Source organism: Protopterus annectens, chromosome 4.part0 (assembly GCF_019279795.1).
Source record: "Protopterus annectens isolate FY-2018-M chromosome 4.part0, PAN1.0, whole genome shotgun sequence".
Lineage (NCBI taxonomy): Eukaryota > Metazoa > Chordata > Ceratodontiformes > Protopteridae > Protopterus > Protopterus annectens.
Window position 1 is genome coordinate 565,693,073 of NC_056733.1, and position 25,377 is coordinate 565,718,449.

The 25,377-nt window shown below is 44.4% G+C and overlaps 1 protein-coding gene across 2 annotated transcripts in view; it reads right to left on the bottom strand.

The window, feature by feature from the left end:
- LOC122799442 (trichoplein keratin filament binding) overlaps positions 1-25,377 on the bottom strand; it is a 1,060,398-nt gene that overhangs the window by 277,117 nt on the left and 757,904 nt on the right. For both annotated transcript variants that reach the window (XM_044068500.1, XM_044068499.1), the window contains exon 10: positions 7,159-7,240. In XM_044068500.1, the coding sequence (XP_043924435.1) occupies positions 7,159-7,240 (82 nt within the window). The remainder of the gene's footprint in view (positions 1-7,158; positions 7,241-25,377) is intronic.

A 25,377-nucleotide genomic window follows, 5' to 3' on the forward strand; every position in this document is an offset into this window, starting at 1 on the left:
CCGGCCGACCGAAGGGCTGCCTGAGGCAGGACAACCCCATATGTTATGACTGCAGATGCATCTTTGAAGGACATCCCAGACTGCAACAGTGAAGACACTCAAACATCTACATTTATGGTAGGTGTACACAACTGTACTATGTTCATCGTGTTTCACTGTTGCAGTCATGACTGTAGGGTAGAATCCCAAAGCTGAAAGAAAGGGAGGTGGTCATAAAGAGGAAGGGGCAGCTAAAAGGCCCTGCAAGACTGCAGAGGCAAAGCCTGCCCTAGACTTAAGAGTAGAGAGGTAGATTGTAGTGCTTAGAAAAAGTATGCACTGAACTCCAAGTTGCAGCTTCCAAAATGTCATTGGTAGGAACTCCCCTGAGGAAGGCCGCAGAAGTGGCAGCAGCTCTGGTGGAATGAGTCCGTATACTCCCTGGGATTTGCTTTCCATGGTGAGAATAACAAAATCTGATTCCATGAGCAATCCATTTAGAAATGGTCTGTTTTGAAATGGCTTAACCTTGGGAACTTGAAGCATAAGAAACAAACAATTGTTCTGATTTTCTGAAGTCCTTGGTTCTGTTCAGGTAAAAACGTAGTTGTCTGTGTACATCCAAGGAATGTAAGATCCTTTCCTTTCCCCTTTATTTTGAGGAGTGGGGAAAAAGGTTGGCAAGTGGATAGTTTGATTTAAAGCCACTTTGGAAACCACCTTAGGCATGAAGGTAGGATTAGTCCTCAAAGATACCCTGTCTTGATGAAAAATAATATAAGGTTCCACAGCCATAAGAGCTTGTAACTCTGAAACTCTCCTGGCAGAGGTTAGGGCTAACAGGATAGCTTTCTTCCAAGATAAAAACGATGTCAGAAGAGGCAACAGGCTCAAAAGGAGGCAAGGTTAGTTTTTCCAAAACATTGTTGAGATCCCAAGCAGGAATGGGAGGAGATCTAGGAGGTCTTAAGTTCTTAGCTCCTCTGAGAAACTGTCTCATGAGCTGGTGGGAAAAGATGGGAGGGTCTGTATTATAATGAGCAGAAATAGCTCAGGCATGTATCTTAATGGAAGAGAAAGAGAGACCCTTATGTAAGAGATCTGTCAAGTAAAGTAAAATTAAAGTAATATTAGGAAGAAGAGGATCAGAATCCTGAGCCTGCATCCAGGAACAAAATCTTTTCCATTTTCCTGCATAAGATTTTCTAGTGCTAGGACGTCCGGCTTCTAAAATGACATCCATAACCTGTTTGGGCAGTAAAGAAGAAATCAAAGGCCCTGGATTAACCAGGCCGCCAGGCTGAGAGTTCCGACATGAGAGTGTAGAACCTGACCCTGATGTTGGGACAGAAGGTTCGGAGACTGAGGTAAAACCCAAGGGGGCTCCAGGCATAGGTTTTTTAGAGTTGGATACCAAAACAGCCAAGGCCAATTTGGAGCCAGCAAGATTATCATCTTGGGCTTGTCCTGTTTTATCTTCAATAAAACCCATGGAAGAAGAGGAAGAGGTGGAAAGGCATATCCCGAGAGGTTCCTCCAACTGAATGACAGGGCGTCCACTTTCCAAGCTTCTCTGTGGAAAGTCCTGGTGCAAAAATTCTGTAGTTGGTGATTGAGATGGGATGCAAAGAGGTCTATGTGAGGACATCCCCAGACTGCTGTTATCATCCTGAATATTTTGGTGTCCAGCATCCACTCGTGCGGATCCGAAAGGTTTCTACTCAGACTGTCCGCCAGGAAGTTCTGTTTCCCTGGTAGAAACTGAGCTTGAAGATCCAGATTGCAAGCTAGAGCTGTGTTCCATAGATCCATGGCTAGTCTGCAAAGGGGGTAGGAATGAGATCCCCCTTGCTTGTTTATGTACCAAATAACTGTGGTGTTGTCTGTCCGTATTAGCAGTTGTCCTGGTTGTAAAAGATTCCCGAAGGCCAATAGAGCTTTCTGAACGGCTAACATTTCCTTTAAATTGATATGCAGGTGCTTCTGATCCTTTGTCCAAAGGCCCTGCAAACAATTGCCCTGAAAAATGGGCTCCCCAAGCATAATCCGAGGCGTCCGTGGTTAGAATCTGAGTGGCAGGAGGCAGACGGAAGGGTTTCCCTTTGTTTAGAGCACATGCCCTGGACCACCAAAGAAATTCCTTTTGAAGGCAAGGAAGGACGGAGATCAGTATGTCTAAACTGTGGCAATGCTGACACCATACACTTTTTAGGTACCACTGTATTTTCCTCATGTGTAGTCTTGCATATGGTACGAGAAGGATGCAGGAGGCCATGAAACCCAAAGCCTGCAGGAATTTCCTTGCAGATAGTTGAGTTAGAGTTGCCAAGGTTCTGAAAGTTGAAGCCAGCTGTAATTGTTTTTCGGATGTCAGAAATGCCATCTGGGTTGTGGTGTTTAGAAGTGCACCCAGAAAAGTTATCTGTTGTAATGGTGTCAAATTTGATTTTTTTTATGTTTACAGAGAATCCCAGGAACTTGAGGAGGTTCTGTACAAATTCTAGATGCTGGAGTAAGACATCCTTGCTGTCTGCCTGAATTAGACAATCGTCCAGATAAGGGTAAATTTGAATTCACTTGAGTCTGCAGTAAGCTACTACTGGAGCCAGGCATTTGGTGAAGACCCTGGGCGCAGTAGACAATCCAAAGGGCAGAGCAGAGAATTGAAAGTGCCTCGATCCGGCCTTGAACTTGAGGTATTTTCTGTGATCCTGCCTGATGGGAATGTGTAAATATGCCTCCTTTAAATCCAAAGTTACCATCCATGAATTTTTGGACAGCCTTGGAAGTAGCTGCTGTAGAGTAAGCATCTTGAATTTTGGAATCTCTAGAAAGGTGTTCAAGACCGACAGATCCAGAATGGGTCTCCATAAGTTTTGCTTCCTTGGGACTAGAAAAAGCCTTGAGTAAAAACCTTTTCCCATCTCTGAAACAGGAACCAGTTCTATGGCATTCATAGCCATAAGAGCTTCCACCTGGTTTAAGGCCTCCGTCCATTGATGTTTTGGAAGGTCTGGCCATCCGCTTGGCCTTGGCAAGGTATGAAAATGGAATTTGTAACCTCTTAAAACCACATCCAAAACCCATTTGTCTTGGGTTATTTGAGTCCAATTTTGATAAAAAAGAGAGAGTTTTCCTCCGAGAGGGGCTTCCAGGCAAGAAGTTCCTGTAGCCCAACAAAGGGAGTCATTGAGTTTGTTTCCTTTGAGATTGTGACCTGTCCTCTCCTCCCCTAGGGGTGGAAGCAGTCCACTGTCTTGGTCTATAAGCAGCTTGTGTTTGAGGCCTACCTCTGGAGCGTCTACATCTACCCCTCTGAGGCCTGTCTGAAGTGGGAAAGGACCAATTTTTTGAAGGCCAATTCCTGCTAAATCTAGGTGGCTGTACTTGTAAGAAATCTTTAACTGTTTGCATGGATTTCGCCTTATCCTCCATCTTTTTAATCACCTCTTCAGCTTTTGATCCAAACAAAACATTATGCTGAACAGGAGCATCCAATAATTTAGCCTTTACTTGTTCAGGTAGATTTTGTTCCTTTAGCCATGCATGCCTTCTAATGACTGTGCCAGAGGCCGCAGCCCTACAAGAAGCCTCCAAGGCATCAAATCCACAGTGTAAACCATGCTTCCCAACCTGTTCAGAGGCATGCAATAAGTCATGTAATTCCTTATCATCTGCACAGGCAGAAATGGAAGTAAGCTTGTGTTTTATGACAGACAAGAGAAATTGCTGGTATTTAAGCATATGAAACTGACAGTTTAAAGCCCTAATGGACAAAGTAGCAGAAGTGTACACCTTTTTGCCCCATCTTTCTAAGGATCGAGAATCCTTTTCAGTAGGAATGGGATTTTTGGCAGAAGCGGCCTTAACTCCCTTAGGACCCTGAGAAATGGTTTCAGGGTCAGCAGCAGGGTTCTTGTATAAAAACAGATGGGAATCAGGAACCCTGTAATATTTATCAGGCTTAACAGGAGCAGGCGGAAAAGAGTCAGGAGTTAAGTTAGCCTCCGAAAAGGCATCATCCACAATATCCAAAACAGGAGGAATAGCCAGGGGTCTATGTTGGGGAAGAAGAAGAAAATCCCTCAGTCTTTTCTTGGATTCCGAATACTCCTGTCCTTCCCAGTGGAAATGTTCCCTCATTTCATGCAAAGTTTCCCCAAAAGAGAAATCCTCAGGGGGAGAAGCTGAAGGAATGGATTCTTCAGCATCAGAATCCTCATAAGGAGGGAAAGAATATTCCTGATCAGAAGAAGAAACTGAGGAAACAGAAGCCTGATCAGAGGAATCATAATAAACATCCTGCCTTGGCCTTTTGTCTGGAGGGGGGATGCGAACCCCTAATCATAGTAAGTAAATCCTCTGCCATCTTGAGTAACTGTTTCTGTGACTTGGGAGCTGGTTCAGAAGAGGCCTGTGTTGAAGTCTTTGATTTAGAAGGAGTCTTTGCCTTTGTCTTTGGCTTTGCCTTTACTAGTAGCTGAGTAGGCCTGAAAACCCCTTCGGAAGCCGGTACCTGCATAGCGGCTCCGGACCCATCCGAAGGAGCATTGTCCGAAGGTCCTGCAACAGAATTATTTAAAGGCCTGGTTGGCTCCTCATGAGAGTCTGTTTCGGCCATCAGTTCTGAAATGGCCGAGGACAGGGGCTGCAAAAGCGCCTCACTGACGACGGCCGAACCTGAATCTGGCTCCGCTTGTGCGCTATCATCAGATTTGGACCTCGGAGGCCTGTCTTTATCCTTGCGACGTTTGTGAACTCCGGTAGCCGGGACCGTATCCGATGACATTTTGTAGTTAAAGCGCCTACCGAAGTAATGAAAAGCAAAATCGTACCTTCGCTTAATTGTACGTTGATTGAATCTAGCACAAAACCAACAACTAGCTACGTCGTGGTCAGGGCCTAAGCAAGGAATACAGTAAGAATGAAAATCCTTATGAGGTATTTGCTTCCTACATGAAATACAATTATTAACTTTTTCTGACATCGGAGTGGAGCAAGAAAAAAGTTTCCCCAACGGGGTACTTAGCTTTGAGTGGAGAAGAAAGTCTTCGGACCGAAGTAAATAGAAAAATTCATCAGGAGTCAGCCGATCGGTACTTGCGAACTGCTATCACCGCACGGCAAGAAAGACTGGAGAAGATGGCATCGGCTGTCAGCTTTGTACTCCTGGCGCTCTGACGTCAGTGAGCATGGGTAACAGCTGACGCCGGACCCAGACTTTGGGATTCTGGCTGACCTGGGGCTGCCTGCCGGCAGGGGAGAACCCTACAGTTATGACTGCAACAGTGAAACACGATGAACATCTTTCTCCGTACTCTTTGTAGAGCATGTAGTTTTATTTCTAAGGAGAAATGTTTTATTCATCCAGTAACTAACAGGAAATTTATTCTTAGGTTTTATGCAGATTGTGTTAGCAACAATTTGATCAGTTTTGCAACCTGCAACAGATGTACTTAGTTTCTATGCAGAAAAACTACATGCTCCTTTTTAAGGAGCATATTTTGGAACATATTGGATGTATACGCAGATGTGATGTCTCCATTGCACTTACCAAACACGTTACTGAGTATGCAGATCACAGTTTTTCTTTTTAGGTTTTACAGAAGGTTTATGGCAGTGTATGCCTAGGTGATTTTAATAATAAAGTGGAAATGGCAGAACTGAAGTGGATCGTTGCCTTACAAGCACATAGAGAGCCAGGGCTGAATGTGTTTATGCCTTTTTCGTAGTGTAGTTCATTGATTTTAATTTTAAGCTAATTCTGATTGGCTATGTTAATTACAAGTTTGATTTATATGTGAATTGGTTGATGTAATTTTATGGTCTGAAGAAGTGGATAGTTCCATGAAAGAGCTCACCAACATTTAAGTTTTTTGTTAATTTTATCCGCTGTGTTGGTTGTACTACGTTTACTTTACATTATGATTTCTGCAAGCTGAAAAATATTTCAGTGTGCTACATTTGTAAAAAGATATGTAAAAAGAAACTGGTTCTCACTTTTGGGTAAATTATGATTTCTACTAATTTCTGAAAAGCTTTAATGCCCTACATTTGTAAAAGTATGTAAAAAGATTTAGAAAAAAACAGCTCGCTGTTGGGTAAAGGAAATTGCTTTGTTGTTTGTGTCATGATTTGGGCAGATTGATTCAATTCTATATTTTGTCATCTTTAAGCCCTTCTTCCAGGTATGCAATTCCATTCTTAAAGCTGTTACAAATATGTATTCTCATCATACATTACCTTATAGACAATAGCGCTCTGAAATGCATAACTGTAGTGCAAAGAGATGAATCCTTGACTAAGACCAAGATGATTAGAATTAGACCCACAGTTCAGGCACTGCAAGAACTAGGCAGGAAAGAATGGGAGTAATCAGATTACAGTTAATCCATCCTGGTGTGGTGGTTCCCAGCTAGTTGGCGTGGTACACGGCAAGTAGAGGTACAGAAACCAGACTGACATGGGTTGCAGTTTCCAAAGTCAATCAAGAAGGATTACAGAAGAATACTAGGGTAATAACCTTAAAGGGTGTTTTTAAGCCTAGCCATACTACCCAAAAATATTAGAGAGGTACTAGATCCTTTTTTGGGGTGTATATAAACTTAGGTATGACTGGATGAGCATTTACAAGATGGTTCAAAATTGTCTGTGAGAAGGAGCACACATGTGCCAACAGAGAGACACAGAAGTCCACATGGTAATGTGGGTATTCTTGTCATCAACAAGGGTGGGGTTAAGGTACATGCAGAAATGGCCCCATAGCCTATGCACTAAATGACATAGGTTTCCATGAAGAGGTGGTTCCATGTAGTTTCTTTGTCCTGAGGACAATCAGAGTTCATCATCCTTAAACATGCACAGCGCCATTGGGGGGGTTGAAGCCAGACCATTACGCTATATGGACAGAGGCACAAATTCTTGGCACTAGATGAATGCTTAGGCATAGACAAGGGCACAAATTCCTTCATGAACATTTGGATTATTGCCCCCTCCAGTAGGCACTAAGGATTTGATGTTTTTTGAGAACAATCTAAAAAGCATACAGAAACAAACTAATCTTCTAAAGTATTAACATATTTAAAAAAACTCACTTCCATTAACATAATTATGTGGCATTAAGTTTAGTAATAAAAAAATATAATCATTAAGTACAAAGCAAGGAAAAAGCATCGTTACCTCCTGCATAAGTCTTTCTCGGGCCTTTCGCTCTTTATTCCATTCTTCTTCACGTTTCTCCCACACACGCTTAGCCTCCTCCCTGTTTACCATAAAATGTCAAAAAAAAAAAACAAATGCTTTCACATAAAATACACAACTGTATGCAATGCAGCACAGAACATAAAACCAGGTGTGAATCCAGAATTATGATTATAGTTGCACTCTATTTTTTTAATTCCCTCTGGAGGCCTGAGATAAAGCTCAAATACTCAAAATACACAAAAGAAAGCGTCTCAAATTGTCAAAGAATCTACTATGCCTAACTTTACATTAGCTAAGCATACTTTATTTCACAGACTCATTGTAAAAAAAAAAAAAAAAAAAAAAAAAAGCAGCATCATGAAATTTAAAGATACTGTACATTTCCTACCAAAGCCTTATCAAATATATCATTCTTTCATGAAAGAATAAAGAAACATCAATATATGCGGTCAAAATAAGCTTTAAATTCACCTGCTCTTACCATTACAACTCTGCATTCAGGGTACTAAGATTAATCCATATTCCTTCAATTCCTCCTGTCTGAACTGTGTATCCTTCTGCTTTCATTTACTTGTTTAGTTTTGCCGTGCAGCTTTTATTATTTTCTTCTCTTCGATTGCAAGATAAACATTTCTGAGTTGTTTATATCTTTGATAAGGAGCTGCATCTTTGGGACAAGGTTACAACTGGCTTTTGTCATCTTTTTAGAGATAACCTGTTTTTTAAGGATTTAAATTCCTTTCATTATTTGGTGGTTGACATACTAATCACCTCTTAAGTACATGGGCAATGTGGCTTTACTGCACTAATTTTGTGATAAAAGTTGCATGCCGTGTGGTACAAATTCCTTCTAGAAGGCTATCTGAATAAACATCTCACAAAGGCTAAATCCTCAACCATGGTGTCTGTGTGGTCTACAGGGCATTCTGGAACATGACATGCAGTACTTGGTGCAAAAACTTAACTGCAGTTGCTAAAGGGAAGAAATATATATGCTGTTGTATCTTTTGGCTTTTCCTGGTTAGGGGTCGCCACAGCGGAACTCCGGTCCGCTAATGATTGGCAGTACATTTTTACGTACTGAGTTGCCAGCCCTAATGTACAACCTTCAACGAAGGTACGCCCATTCATGCATGTCTCCACACAGAAGACGCTTTAGCTGAGAATCGAACAGGACAATGTCTTACTGTGAGGCGACAACGTTACCGCAGCAATATATATACTTTCAAGAATTTTTGTGTTTGTAATTATAAAAGTACTCTTCATACTAAGAAGTGTTTCAACTGCAAACAATAATAATTTCCTTGCTGTAAGGAAACTTAGCAGTGAAATGGAACCCTTAGAATAAGACATTTGATTTGTTCCTCATGGCAAATGGAACAAGTGAGGAGGAAAGTAAAAGGGGACAATGTGCAACACATTTATATGTCACTGAGGAAGAAGTCTTGAAGGTATTTCATACTTTTACTTTTCTAGAAGGGGAGAAAGACAAAACAGTAGCTGTTCTGAACTTGGGAATCACAGAGGAAGGCTTTAAGTGTGTTTTTGTGATTGGCCAGTGTGCTATTTTGTCTGCTTAGTCAGTTTTTCTGTCTGTATAACCTCATCGCACAGGGGAGGTTAGCAGTGCCCTGTAGAGAATCAAGGGCTTAGAATCTCAATTTCCCTATTAAAAACAAAAAACAAGAATTCCCGAGTAGGTAGATGTCTGACAAGCACCAGATGTGGATGAAGGTCAGGATCGTTTCAAAATATTATATGGTAAGATCACAATTCTTATCCAAGTAAATCTCTTATATACTCATTCACTACCCCTTATACAGTTCTTATACACAAGAAAAGCACAAAACACGTATACCACCAATCACAGCCACATTAAATACACTCTTGGTACCACTCTGATGGAAGCCCACTATATAAATACCTAAAACCATGGATCTTGACTCATCTCCTGTCTCTGCAGCCAGCTTGGTAGATTTGGGCATTCTGATACAATGCAGAAATTGTCTCCTGCTCTCTGACAACAATTTAATTCTTGAAAAATCGGATACAATATGTGAGAGATGTATGTATATATTACTTCTGGAGGCAATGCTCTCACATAAAACCTAACGGGTTGTCAGAAATATACACCACACATCACCTGCTACACACACCACAGGACACATGCATAGACCACATATGCAGATATTCTTAAAAGTAAGCTCCGCAAAGGCCTCCCAGATGCAGAAATTATGATAACTATCCTCAGCAACCTTAAAGACACACTACTGCAGCAACACATAAAGTCACATTCAGCCTCAACTCACAAGGTCTCGATTTATAAGCCATACCGCAGATAACCTCACAGTATAATATTTTGGTCATAGGGATTCATCGTGAGGCACACAGATGTACCACTCACCATGCTGAGCAGAAAGACAGAGTTATGATCAGTTGCTTATTGGTGCCAGGATCTGCCATATCATGCATGCACTCAGGTCAATGAACAAGTACCACTATGAATTAGTCAACGTCCCTGTGGGCAAAAATGACGTACCTCAATGGTCTATATGAAGAGAGACATGATGGAGCTCTTGGACTGTGTCCCAGGATGGTATGAGCCTAGCATTCTACCTTCTCCAAGTGTGATACCCTCAGTATGAACAGAAGACAAATGACTTTAACAGCTGGCTTAGATTTTAGTGTCATTCAAAGGGGTTACAATACTTGTTAGCCTGGGACGATATGGTTGACAGACCACACTGCTTTGCCAGGGATGGTCTGCACCTGTCCCCACTGGGGTTCTGAACAGTGACTAATACTTTGCCAGTCCTATAATGCCTTTTTTGGGCATTGCTAACCTGATAAACTAGCTAATGGAGCCATGTCAGACTCCAAACCAGTTACAAGTGGCGTCCCACAAGGCTCAGTCCTGGGACCTCTCTTGTTTGGTATATATTTCTCGGAGGTACAGGCCAACACAGAAGGACTGTGGCTGACCAAGTTCGCAGATGACTGCAAACTGGGCGCCATAATTGACTCTCCAGCCGACACAAGCATCCTCCAAAAGGGCCTCGTAGAAACAGACAACTGGTGCCAGAGCCATGGCCTCAAGCTAAACGCCAAAAAGTGTATAGTCATCCCCTTTAGCAAAAACAAAGTGCCCACAAATTACCACATAGGTGGTAATCCATTAAGTACAGAAGAAGTAATTAGGGACCTGGGGACCCAAGTTGATAGCAATCTCTCATTTGACAACCACGTGGCCAAAGTGGTTAGAAAAACATTTTATATAGCCCACCTAATCATGAAGGGATTCACATCTAGATTAGGGGAGGTCATCGTGCCTCTTTACTCATCCCTCATCAGGCCCATAATTGAGTACAATGCCCTTTTGGGATGTACCTTACCAAACACCTGCAGCAACTGGAAAGACCCCAAAAGTACCTCACCAAGAGGATCAAAGGGCTCAAACAGATGCCATATGCTGCCCGTTTAAAGAAACTCCAGCTCTACTCAGTGGCATACCGCCTGCTCAGAGGTGACCTGTGCCTGACGTATAAGGCCATGTCCAACCCGAATTAAGGAACATGCTGCACCTCAAAAATCCAAATCCCATCGAGCTACGCTCGAGAGACTTGAACCTCAGCACTGAAATAAATAGGACATGCTGGAGGGACAGATTCATAACCCAGAGGCTCCCTTCACTCTGGAATAAAATCCCAGTCCAGGTTAGGCAGAGTCCCTCATTGACTCTTTTCAAGAGGAATCTTGATGAGTGGATGGGAGATCGTAGGTTTACCCCGGGTATCACTTCTGTGTCACTGTTAGACAGAGGCACAGTATACTAACCTCGAAAAAGGGCATAGCAAAATTAATTTAAAATGGGTGGCGAAAGCCAAACATACTCTGGCTAGGCTTATAAATGCCCTAGGGCAGATAGCCTAGTATGAACCTATGAACCTATAATATAGCTAAAACCAACCTCTGATAGTCTAAAAGTGACACTTTTCAATGCAAGCAGTCTAAATAAATAAAAAACACTCCGTGCAAGGAATCCTTACCATCAAGAACACAGATGTCTGTGTACTTACTCGAGCATGGTATAAAGCAGCAGAGAACACCCCAGCAGAGCAGGGCTATAATGCCTTTCACACAGTTTGACCTGCTACTGAACAAAAAGAGGCAAGTGGTGGAGGTGACTCAATTTACATAAAAAAATACACCTCAAGGTTGGTCAAGCAATATGATGCCCCTGAACTTCACCATGTACAATTCATCACAAGCAAAGTCCCATACTATATCTTGTGAGCTACAGGACCCCTTGCTATGACCCAAGAAAAGCACACTATTTGGTTAAATGAACTGGAGTCACTATCTATTCTAAATGAAAAGGAGAAAACTCAGCGGAAATGCGCACAAATAATCCAGGAAATCACTGAGTCATGCCAAGTGCAGTCTCACAGTAGTTTATTAAATTCCCACATTAAAACACAAACGCTCAACAAATGAGTATGTTTTCGTATAAAACTTCTTCAGACGTAAAACCCCATTCATAAAACCTCTTAGTCCTTTTATACCTAAGTTAACCAATCAAACATATGCCTAGCCCATTACATCATCACTGGAAGAGTTCAACTGAATATTCCTTTCACTAATAAAATCACAAATATAAAATTCACATAATATAAAAATAAATATATTAAAATACAAACATTGTCTTGTGTGTGTCAAAAGCACCATCTTGTGACTAAAGTGTGTATATCAGAAAAATGTACCTAATAAAATATTTATGGTTTCAAAGCAATAAATGGCATATATCCCCACTTGTTTGGTTTGTCTTTTCGGCTTTTACTGGTTAGGGGTCGCCACAGTGGAACTCCGGTCTGCTAATGATTGGCAGTAGATTTTTTTTTTTTTATGGTGCCGAGTTGGCAGCCTGATGCCCAAGGCACGCCCATTCACGTATGTCTTTCGGAGGCCACTTGACCGCGGGGAGGACATGCAGACTCCACACAGAAGGCACTCCAGCCGTGAATCGAACAGGAGAACCTCTTGCTGTGAGGCAACAATGCTACCGCTGTACCACCGCGGCTTCATTTGAAATACAGAAATATAAAAATAAAAGTGTAACACAATAATAATTGTATGAACTTTAAAAACTAGGATTAAAATACAATAAAACCATAGTTCCAACACTGTTTGACTTGTTTGAAGATACTCAGAAAAAGAAGTTGTGTCTTACCATAACGTTCCATCTATATTGTTGATCCTCGTTCAGTCATTACGCATGGGTATCGGTTCCGACCTCGGAACCGAGCCGGCCATTTTCCAAGCTCACGTCAGCTTCAAACTCTCGAGCTAAACTCTTACCCACAATCTCCCTCTCCCTGTTACCTCAGATTGAGTTTGAAAGTCAAAGAAGGTAGAGGCTACCTCTTGTCAAATAACCTAAGAGAACCAGATGGTGAGATCCACTAGAAACCACAGGAGGGGGAAGGAGGGAGGGTCATAATGACTGAACGAGGATCAACAATACAGATGGAACGTTATGGTAAGACATAACTTCTTTATCTGATATTGTTAATCCTCTTTCATTCCTTACTCATGGGGCACAGTCCCCAGCTACCTCTATTCCTGGGAGGCTCTCATGGAAGGACATTCCTGAGTACCATAGAACTGAAAGATGCTCTTCCCCTGGAGGCCAAATCCAATTTGTAATGATTGATGAAGGTATGAGACGTAGCCCAAGTTGCAGCTGCACAGATGTCATGTAAAGAAGCTCTGGCATGGAAGGCATCAGAAGTTGCCACCTACCTTGTTGAATGAGCTTTCATGGTAGTAGGCAACGAGATATTATGTTATGCATAAATAAAGGTCACACAGTCCTTCAACCATCTAGCTAATGTGACCTTAGGAACAGCATATCCTAATCTAGGTCAGAAAAAGCCAAAAATAACTGGTCAGATTTACGAAAGGAAATAGTCCTGTTTAAGTAAAAATGGATTTGCCTGTGGAGATCTAGAGTATGTAGGCAATATTCTCCTCTGTTTGAATGACTGGGAAAGAAAACTAGGAATTCAATGGTTTGATTAATGGACATTTCAGAGATCACTTTTGTCAGAAATGATGGATTAGTTCTCACATATCTCTATGAAAAATCAAGTATGGACTCTTGATACATAAAGCTTGAAGCTCAGAAATACGTCTGGCAGAAGTATTGGCGAACAAAAATAAGGTTTTCCATGACAGATGCTTGAGGTCGCAAGAAGAAGCTGGTTCGAAGGGTGGCATTGTCAGAGCTTGTAGAACTAATGATAAATCCCATGGTTTAATAGGTTCCCTAAAAGGTGGCTTCAGATGATTCACACCTTTTATTAAGGTCTTGCACAATTTGTGGGACATAAGAGAGGAATCTTGGACACCCTCATGAAAATTAGAAATTGCAGCCAAATGAACTCTAATGGTAGACCCGATTGGAAAAGGTCAGCCAGACACAGTCTAGTATTATCGACACTGGTGCTGAGAAGGGATCTACTTGTTTATCTTTCAGCCAACAGGTAAATCTTTTCCACTTGCTCAGATAAGTAATTCTAGTGGAAGACTTATGAGCTGCAATGAGAATGTCACGTACTGGTAAAGAAAGATCATTCTACCTGGCAATCAAGGGAATTGGAGTAGCCAAGCTGTGAGCTTCAGGCTGTTCAAGTTGGGATGAATCAGGTTCTGTGGATGTGAGATCAACTCCGGAGTTGGATGGAGAATCTATGGTCGATCTAGTAGGTGAGGCCAAAGGAAGGGGAACCAAATCTGACAAGGCCAATATGGTGCTATGAGAATCACCTTGCTCTTCAACCGATGGGCTTTCTTCAGAAAACTGGGGAATGAGGGGAAAGGGTGGGAATGCATAAAGAAGACCAGAGGGCCAATTGTGGACTACAGCGTCCCTGGGTGACTGTCACAGAGGGGGAATCAGGGTGAAGTAGTTGCTGCATTTGTAGTTGGTCAGGGATGCAAAGAGGTCGCAGCAAGGATGGCCCCAGTGGTGGAAGATCTCCGCCACTATCAAGGGTTTCAGGGACCATTTGTGAGGTTGAAGAATGCACCTGCTATTACGTTGGAACTCCCAGGAATATGTGTTGTTAGAAGAAAATGGTTTGTAGCCATCGCCCATTGCCATATCCTCATGGCCTCTCGACAAAGGGGTTACGATCTGGTTCCACCTTGCTTGTTGATGTACCAGACCACCACCGTGTTGTCTGACTGAAATGCAATTGTCCCAGACAGCAGCAGGGGATGGAATGCTTGCAAGGCCAGAAGCACCGCCTTCAGCTCTAGACCATTTATATGCAGATGGGCCTCCAGTTCGGACCAAATGTCTTGGACTGTCTGTCCCTGACATAGCCCCCCCCCCCCATCAGGGAGGCGTCCGTGGTCACTGTGGCCTTGGGTTGCTGGGGGGAAAAAGGACGAGACCATTGTGACAGATTGTGTGTCATCCACCAAATTAAATCCTGTTTGCACCTGTGGGTTACTCGAATCATGGTTGAAAGAGGATGCTGAAAGGGATACCATTGGGTGAGCAGAAGCCATTGTAGAAGCCTCATGTGAAACCTGGCCAGGGGAACAATGGTGATACAGGCTGCCATGGAACCCAACAGCTGTAGAACCGAGTGAGCAGTGGATTTCTCCCTTGAAAGGATTGGAATCAGTTGTTGCTTTATCCTTAAAATTCTGTGCTCTGGAATGGCAGCTCTGCAGTTCTTTGTGTCCAAGATAACCCCTATGAATTCTGTCGACTGAGATGGGGTGAGATTGGATTTTTGACAGTTTATGGTTATGCCGAGCCTTTGTGCAGTGAGGAGAGATTATGCAGGGCTTCTTCCAGTAGATGTCTGGTGGTGACGGAAATGAGACAGTCGTCTAGGTATGGAAACACCTGGAATTCTTGAAGTCGCAAGTGATCTGTGACAACTGCCATGCACTTTGTGAACACTCTGGGAGCTGTAGAGAGTCCGAAGGGCAGTACACTGAACTGGTAGTGACTGGCTCCTGCATGGAAGTGCAGAAATCTTCTTGATGGCCTGTCCACTTTTATGTGGTAGTACACATCTTGAAAATCTATCGAGCACATCCAATCATCTTTTTCCAAAAGTGGGAAGATAAACTGTATTGTGACCATCTGGAATTTTTATACTCTCACAAACTTGCTCAGTACACTGAGATCCAAAATTGGTCTCCAATCCCCAGTTTTTTTTTGACACCAAAAACAGTCTTGAGTAGAATCCGGATCCTATCTGGTCTGGAGGGACTATTTGGATGACTCTCTTTCTTAGCAGCTTTTCTATTTCTAATGCTGCTTCTTTCCTTTGACTGGGTGGAACGTCGGGAAGATTCTTTTAAGGGACAGGACAAAGATCTAAGGGGATATGATAACCTCTGGTTATAATCCTTTGTACCCAAGAATCGGTGATGATGGTTAGCCAGGCAGAAGGGTACAAGGAGAAATGTCCCCCAACCACCTCCAGAGGAAAAGAGTTGGTTCGCTCTTCAGGAGCGTTGGTAGGATTGGCCAGGGAAAGAATCCCTGGAATAAGAAGTCATATACTCACCATAACGTTCCATCTGAGTAGGTAAACTTCATTTGTCAGCAACCTATGAGTTATCGGATCCACAGCTAAGATCCGAGCTCCAAGCTCCTCCCCCTTACCCATAACCCCCTGCCATCCCTTCCTGACCTCAGATCGAGTTTGCCTAAAAGCAAGACCTGCAATCACAACCTGCATAGTCTAACCTGGATACAATCCACCATGAAAGCAGGAATATCTATGAACATCCGAAAAGGACAGGGGGACGGAGGGAGGGACGGTTGCTGACAAATGAAGTTTACCTACTCAGATGGAACGTTATGGTGAGTACATAACTTCTTAATCTGAAGTAGTTAACTTCATTTGTGCATCAACCTACGGGACAGAGTCCCCAGCTACCTGAATCTTGGGAGGCCCTTATGGAAGGATGTTCCGGAGCACTGCAGAGCCAAAGGATGCTCTCCCTCTGGAAACCAAATCCAACTTATAGTGGTTTATAAATGTATGAGAAGAAGCCCACATGGCTGCTGAGCAAATGTCATCCAACGAAACTCTAGCTCGAAAAGCAGCAGAGGTAGAAACAGACCAAGTAGAATGGGCATGGACTCCATGAGGTGCAGGCTGGCCAGGACTCTCATAAGCCAGGAGAATACACTGGGAAATCCATCTGGACAGTGTGACATTAGAAACTGATTTTCCCAAACTGGATTTAGCAAAGGACACAAACAGCTGGTCTGATTGCCTATGACCGGCTGTCCTGTGCAAATAGAATCTTAATTGTCTGCGTACATCTAAAGAGTGCAACTTGTATTCACCTTTATTTTGGTAATTGGGAAAGAAGACTGGCAAATCAATAGACTGGTTGATGTTAGATTCAGAAGCAATTTTGGGCAGAAAAGAGGGATTGGTCCTGAGGAATACCCTATCTTTGTGGAAAGTCAAGTACGGTGGCTTGGCACAAAGGGCTTGAAGTTCCGAAACCCTTCTTGCCGAAGTAATAGCAACAAGAAAGGCTGTTTTCCAGGATAAGAATTTGAGATCTACTGAAGCAGCAGGCTCAAAGGGAGAAGCTGTTAAAGCCTGGAGTACCAGCGTTAAGTCCCAAGGAGGAATTACATCCTTCACTGGAGGTCTTAGTAAGAAGGTGCCTTTTAAGAAGGCCTTACACAATCTGGATGAGGTCAAAGCGCCAAGATCACATCCAACATGGTAATGAGCGATTGCCGCCAATTGGACTTTGACTGTGGAAGACCTAGCACCTTAATCGAATAATCCTGACAGAAAATCAAACACTGCTGGCAACAGAGCTGTAAAGGGATCTAGTTTCTGATGTTCTGCCCAAATAGAAAAGCGTTTCCATTTGCTATGATAAACCTTTGTAGTAGACGGCTTGTGAGCAGCTACTAGGATAGCTTTGACCGGGGAAGAGATACCGGGAGTCCTAGCTAACAGTGGAACTGGATCAACCAAGCCGCAAGCTTGAGGTTGTTCAGGTTCGGGGCCGGCAGGCCCAAAGGGTGAGAGATCAGATCCGGGACGGGATCTAGAATCCAGGGAGGATTCACTAGATGAGACCATAGATATGGGAACCAGGCCTGACGAGGCCAGAATGAGGCAATGAGGATTATTGTGCTCCCCAACCGTCTGGCTTTCTGTAGAAACTTTAGCATCAGGGGAATATGCGGGTAAGCATAAAGTAGACCGGGTGGCCAAGCATGCACCAGAGCGTCTCTTGGTGATTCCCGGATGGGGGAATTAGAGTGACGTAGATGTTGCACTTTGTGTTTGAAGGAGAGGCAAAAAGATCGCAACAAGGTTGACCCCATTTGGAGAAGATCTGCTTCGCTGCTTTGGGATTCAGAGACCACTGGTACGGAGAGAGGATGGTTCGACTCAAATTGTCCACTAGGATGTTGGACCGGCCCAGAATGTGCGTCGCTATGAGAAAACGGTTGGTGGAAATCGCCCATTCCCAAACCCTCATGGCCTCTCGACAAAGTGGATAGGACCTGATTCCCCCTTGTTTGTTGATATACCAAACGACTGACATGTTGTCCGTTTGGATCGCAATAGTCCCGAAGGGAAGAAGGCTCTGAAGTGCTTGCAACGTTAACAGCAACTTTAACAGCACCGCCCTCATCTCTAGGACACTGATATGCAGTGAGGTCTCCGTCTGGTTCCACGTGCCTTGGACGGTCCTGCCCAAACAATGCCCCCCCCACCCGAGGCGAGAGGCATCTGTGGTCACCGTGGCTAAGGGAGGGGACATGAAGACTGGAGCCACCATAAGAGGGCTCTCCTGCAAACCCTGCTGAGAGGGACAGGATGGCTCAGGGGATAACGCAGGAAGGACCATTGGACTTGGAGGGTCCATTGCAGAATTGTCATATTTAGGTGCGCCATGGGTAGGAGATTGATGGTAGCCACCATCGAGCCTAGGGCCCTTAGGACCAATTCCGCCGGAGGGGCTGGGCAACGAAGAATGGCCTGCACATGGAGTCTTAGAGTTCGCATCCGGTCTGGAGTTAAGAAGGCTAAGAGCTGGTTTGTGTCCAACCTGGCTCCAATGAAGTCTATGATCTGAGTCAGGAGAAGGGAGGATTTTCCCGCATTGATCGTAATCCCCAGCTGGGGAGCTAGGTGAAGAAAAAAATTCCTGGCTGTGCAGAGTAGATGCCTTGTGGGGGCGGTCAGGAGCCAGTCGTCCAGGTATGGGAAGACCTGAATTCCCTAGAGTCTCAGGTGGACCGCTACCACCATTAACACCTTGGTGAACACCCAGGGGGCCATGGTGAGACCAAAGGGGAGGACCCTGAATTGGTAATGGCTGGCTCCTACCCTGAAGTGCAGAAACCTCCTGGATCGTCTGTCCATCAAGATGTGGTAGTACGCATCCTTGAGGTCTATGGGGTGCATCCAGTCGTTCTCCTGCAAGAGGGGGAGAATGGATTGAAGAGTGACCATCCAGAACTTTTCTTTGGCTATTGCCAGGTTCAAGAGGGATAGGTCGAGGATTGGTCTCAAATCCCCCGTCTTTTTTGGCACCAAGAAGAACCTGGAGTAAAAACCTGATCTGTACTGGTCTGGGGGTATGTGATGGATCGCTCCATTTTCTAGGAGCTGATGAATTTCTGCGGCTGCGGCCTCCCTCTGATCGGGTGGGACATCGGGGAGATACCTGGGTCTGAGAGGGGGATGGAGAAATGGAATCTGGTAGCCTTTGGATATGATTCAAAGCACCCAGCGGTCTGTCATGATGGACTCCCAAGCTGCTAGGTGCTTCGAGAAACACCCCCCGACTGCCTCCAGAGTGGAGCAGTCGGGTAACCCCTCAGGGTTGCTACGTGGGTTCTCTGGACCCAAAGTTCTTTGGGCCCCCTCTGCCTCTAGGGCGGCGTCCACCCTGTCCTCCTCTGCCTCTGAAGGACGAGGGGGGGGTCCAGAGTGAAACGGGACTGCTGAGACTTTCGGAAAGTACAGTTTTGTACCTACCATAAATGTAGATGTTCGAGGATCCACATTGCTGCAGTCCTAACTATTGGGTAGTCCGCTGTCCCAGTCGGCGCCAATAATAATAGAGTATATGGCTGACGTCGGCGCAGGCGACTGACGCAGTACGTCCCAGGGGTACTAATGCATGACCGCGTCATTTCCCCAGTCTTTTCCTGCCCAGATGTCAGAAGACCCTAAAAAGACAAGGCCAAAACCAAAAACTTCAAACATTCCTGCCCCAAAAATATGTACAATATATACAAAATTACCAGAGTATAACCTCACCTACACAACCACCCCTAAACACAGAGGGAAGGAGGGAGGGACTGCAGCAATGTGGATCAACATCTACATTTATGGTAGGTACAAAACTGTACTATGTTCTTCATTCCACATTAGGCTGGCAAATCATAAGGAAGCAGGAGCTGACAACATGTCTTGCAAAATAGCTGTGGCAAAACCAGCCCTAGATTTAGAGTAGAGAGGAAGGTGATAATGCTTAGAAGTAGCTGCCTCCAAAATATCCTTAGTTGCCACCCCTCTTAGAAATGCTGTTGAAGTGGCAGTAGCCCTAGTGGAATGAGGCCTAATCCCAGCTGGAATCTCCTTGCCATGATGGGAATAACAAAATGCAATGCAAAACCCAATCCACTTAGAAATAGTTTGTTTTGACACAGGCTTGCCCTGAGAACTCAAAGCAAAAGAAACAAACAACTGCTGAGACTGCCTAAAATCCTTAGTCCTGCTTAAATAATAACGCAATTGCCTGTGTACATCTAAAGTGTGCAAAATCTTTTCCCCTTTATTTTGGGGATCTGCATAAAAGTAGGCAAATGAATAGTTTGGTTTAAAGCCACACTAGAAACCACCTTAGGCATAAAGGAAGGATTAGTACGTAATGATACCCTATCCTTATGAAAAATCAAAAAGGCTCTACGCCATAAGGGCCTGCAATTCAGAAACCCTTCTTGCAGAAGTAATGGCCAACAAAAAGCAGTCTTCCATGACAAGTATTTCAATTCAGCAGTCTCAAAAGGTTGTAGAGTAAGTTTCTCCAACACAAAATTGAGATCCCAAGCAGGAGTAGGAGCTCGTTGGGGGTCTTCTATTCTTTGCCCCTCTAAGAAATTGCTTGAACAAAGGATGCGAAAACAATGGTGGGTCACAATCATAGTGAGCTGAAATTGCTGCAGCATGAATCTTAATGGAAGAGAAGACAAACCTTTGTCCAATAACTCAGTAAGATATTGAAGAGCCACACTCAAATTAGGCTCAGAAATCTCCAAATTGTTTGCTGCACTCCAAAATAAAAATCTCTTCCATTTTACACTTTCCTTGTACTAGGTCTTCTGGCTTCCATAATCACATTTAAAACTTGTTGAGGAAGTTGAGACCTGCTGTGTTTCAAAACAGAATATGCCAGGCTGTTAGATGAAGAGAGTGAAGCTTGACATTGAGCAGGTGACCGTCCCTCTGAGACAACAGGTGTGGAATCAAAGGTAAAGGCCATGGAGGCTTCCTTACCAGACTCCTCAGTAATGGGTACCAGTGTTGCCGAGGCCAATCTGGAGCTATTAAAATCATCCTTGGCTTGTCTTGTCTGACCTTTAGGAGCACCTTTGAAAGAAGAGGCAGAGGTGGAAAGGCATACACATGAAGATTTTTCCAACTGAAAGAAAGAGCATCCACTTTCCAAGCTGTGTGATGAAACCTCTTTGTGCAAAACTTTGGCAGCTGGTGGTTTAGTGGAGAAGCAAACAGATCTATGTCTGGAGTTCCCCATGACACTGTCAATTTGAAATACAGGAAGATCCAGTTTCCACTCGTGGGGATCCATGATTTGTCTGCTTAACACATCTGCTAAGGAGTCCTGTGCCCCCGGCAGAAACCTTGCCTGAAGAGTTAGTTGCAAGCTGAGCGCAGTCTCCCATAAAATCATTGCTTGCCTGCACAACGGGTAAGAATGTGTTCCCTTGTTTGTTGATGTACCACATGACAGTTGTGTTGTCTGTTAGAATCAACACCTGCCCTGGAAGAAGTAACTCCTTGAAAGCCATTAATGCAAACTGGACTGCTAACATCTCTTTCATGTTGATATGTAGATGCTGTAGTCTGGCAGGCCACTTGTCTTGTATCCACTTTCCATTTAGATGAGCTCCCAAGCAATGTCTGAGGCATCTGTCGTTAGAATCTGACTCGCCTCTGGCCGGGTCACAGAGAGTCCCTTGTTTAGGTGACATTCCTGAGCCCACCACAAAAATTCCTTTTGAATGCAAGGTATTATTTGAATGACAGTGTCCAAATCCTGGCAGTGCTGTGTCCATACATTTTTGAGATACCATTGCAGCTTCCTCATATGCAGTTTGGCATTGGGAAGCACCAGAATACAAGATGCCATGAACCCTAAGGCTTGAAGGACTGTCCTTGCAGTCAGCCCGGACTGAAGAGATAGTTGATGGAAGTAACTGGAAAGATTCTTTTGTTTGTCCGGGGTTAAAAGGCCATCTGGGCTGCTGTATTCAGTCTCACACCCAGAAAGCACATGTCTTGAGAGGGTACTAGACTGGACTTTATTTCGCTCACAGAATACCCTAGGCATCTTAGCACTGCTATCACATATTCCAAATGCTGTAAAGGTCTTCCTTTTCTTGAGCCAGAATCAGGCAGTCGTCCAAGTAAGGATAGATTTGGATTCCTTTTAGCCTGAAGTAAGCTATCACTGGAGCCAGAACCTTTGTGAATACTCTGTGCCAAATCGATAAGACAAAGCGCAATGCAGAGTACTGATAACGAGAATCTCCAGCTCAGATACTTCCTGCAACTTAGTCTGATAGGCACATGAAGGTAAGCTTCCTTGAGATCTAAAGTTACCATCCAGTGATCTTTGCCCAGCAGAGGTAAAAGCTGTTGTAACGTCAACATTTTGAACTTGGGAATGTCCAGATAAGTGTTGAGGATAGATAAATCCAAAATTGGTCTCCACGTGTTCCCCTTCTTGGTACTAGGAACAGGCGAGAATAAAATCCTAGGCCCCTTTCTGGCACAGGAACTGGCTGAATGGCCCCTATTTGGAGCAACAGAGAAATTTGCTTGTGAGCCTCTTTTCTTTGTAGAGGAGGAATGTCTGGCATGCCTTTGAAAGGAGGCAAGGTATGGAAATAAAACCTGTAACCGTGGTGAATGATATCCAAAACCCATCTGTCTTGGGTAATTAAATCCCAATTTTCTTTGAAAAGAGCCAGCCTTCCTCCCAAAGGTGCTGCCAGGCGAGAATGTACTGGCAGCTGAAAAGGTAGGTCATTGGGTCTGTTGAAAGGACTGACCCCTGCCCTCACCAGAAGTCTGAGCAGGTGAACTCCTGTTCTAGGCCTAAAAGAACCTTGAGCTCTGCCCCTACCACGTCTAGACCTACCCCTAGACTGGGAATCATAAGCAGGATATGTCCATCCCTTAGTAGGCCAATTTCTACTAAACTTGGAGGCTGCACCTGCAAAAATCCTTAACAGTTTGCATAGACTTAGCCTTGTCCTCCATTTTCTTTAAAACTGCTTCCACAGGCGAACCAAACAACACATCAGACTGTAAAGGAGCATCCAAAATCCTTGTCTTAACATGCTCAGCTAAATTCTGATCCCTCAACCAGGCAAGAACAGAACCAGTGGCAGCCACCTCGAGGAGGCCTGCACAGCATCAAAACCACACTGCAAGGAATGCTTACCCACCTGTTCAGACACATGAACTAAATCCTGCAACTCTTTACACTCAATACCTTCTGCCAGAGCATCCAACTTAGACTTCAATTGTGAAAGGAGATAATTCTGATATTTTAACATGTGAAACTGACAATTCAATGGCTAAAGTGGAAGAAGTATACACTTTCTTTCCCCATCTATCCAAAGCCCTTGCCTCTTTATCAGGAGGAACAGGATTTTTAACAACAGAAGCCTTCACCTTTAGGCCCCTGAGAACCAGTTTCGGGTCTGCCCTAGGACTCTTAAAAAGATACTTATGAGCTTCAGGCACCCTATAGTACCTATCCGGTTTAACTGGGGCAGGAGGCAAAGAATCAGGATTCAGGGAAGCCTCTGCAAAAACATTTTCCACCACATTCAGAACAGGAGGTATAGCTAAAGGCCTATGCTGGGGTAAAACAAGAATTCCCTAAGCCTCTTCCTGGAATCAGAGAAATCTTGACCTTCCCATTTAAAATGCTCCCTCATGGAATGCAGAGTCTCTGAAAATGAAAAATCCTCAGGAGGAGAAGCTGAAGGAGTAGAATCATCCACATCAGAATCAGAATAAGGAGGATACTCCTGCAAGTCTTCAGCCAAGACTCAGAAGCCTCGAACACTGCTCAAAACTCTCAAACTCAGGTTCCACCCTAGGCCTCTTATCAGGAGGCATAGAACCTCTAATCATAGTAATCAAATCCTCTGCCATTTTAAGCATATGTTTCTTAGGCAAAGACCCTGAAGCACTAGGAGAAACCCCCACTGAAGTTAAACTTGGCCTGCCTCTCAAAGAAGCCTTGGAAACAGAAGGGGAGGCTCTAACCACCTTAGGAAGAGAGGGAAGAACAGCCACCTGAGAAGCCCCTTCAGCCTGGCCTACTTCCTGAGAGGACACATCCTGTAACAGTAAAGTCTCTCCCTGAGACTCCAAAGAAACTCCTGGCAGAACCTCTGGCTCCACTGAGCCTTCTAAAGAACCGACGTCCGGGACTGTCGGTTCTTCCACTCTAGGCTTTGCTGCTTTGTCCTTGCGCTTTTGGCGCCGGAGCATCCGACGGCATTTTATAATTACAACGCTTCCCAAAACTAACCTGGCACAGTCTAACCTTCTCTTAATAGTGCGTTTGTTAAATCTAGCACAAGCCGCATCCAACAACGCCGTGCTCAGGCCCTAAACAAGGTATACACAAAGTATGGTAATCCCTATGAGGTATCTGTTTCCCACAAGAAATACAGTTATTCACTTTTTCTGACATCCGGTTAAATACTGAGGCAAGAAAAACCAAAATATTCCCAACTTTGATTCGGTCTGAAACTCTGACTTCAGAAACTTTCAGAACGCCAACCTGCACAAAACTGCTTCTGCATCGGACCATGCGGCAAAAGACTGAGGATATGACGTCGGTCATGCGGTCTAATGCGCCTTGACATACTTTGGTATTCCGGCCGACTGGGACAGCGGACTACCCAATAGTTAGGACTGCAGCAATGTGGAATGAAGAACATCCACATCTTCTGTACCTTTTCGTTCCTTGAGAAGGACCTCTGGGGAGCAGAGAAGCAGACTCCAACGGCAGACGTCTTCCCGTCTTTCTCGCTCTGGACCAAGGTGTCGCGTACGGTCTTGCCAAAGAGGGCAGAACCATCAAACGGGGCATTAGTGAATGACGCCTTGAAGGGTTCCGTGAAATCACAGTGGTGGAGCCACACCTGTCGCCTTAGGACGACGCCCGCTCTGCTAGCTCTAGCGGCTCCTTCTGTAGCATGGTATAGTAGCCGTATAGAGGTACTGGAAATAGACCTGAGTGGCCATTCGGGTAGAGTACACTTGTTTGTCCTCTGCTGACATGGACTCTGGGGGCAACTCAGTGTATTCTTTAATAAGATCCTGCTGGAGTCGTATGACGTGTGCCATGTAGTTCAATGACCTTATCGAGAAGGTGGCCGAAGCAAACATCCGCTTCCCCAGGCGGTCCATCGCCCGAGACTCCTTGTCAGGGGAATGGACTGAGGGACTCTCCTGGGCCAGTTCCCTTTTGGTGGCTGCCGCCACCAACATGGAATCTATGGGGGTTCCCTTACTCCAATGGGACCTGTCCGAGGGGGGGGGGCTAAAAATTCTGTCTGGTCTCTTAGGGACGGGCTCCACAATGTCCGGCTCCTTCCATGCCCTGGTAGTGATCATATCTACCAGGGGATCGGCTGGAGGGGACACCCAAGAGGTAGACGGGCCTGCTTCAAACGCCTCCAGGAACACAGACTCGTCCGAGGTAGGCTTTGGGGCAGACCACCCCCCTCTGATCCTGAGCATCTCCATGATGTCTCCAAATGAGATGTCTTCGGGGGGTGATCTTGGGAAACCTTCCCCTTCCTCCAAGTCCGTGTCCTCTGTCAAAGACTCA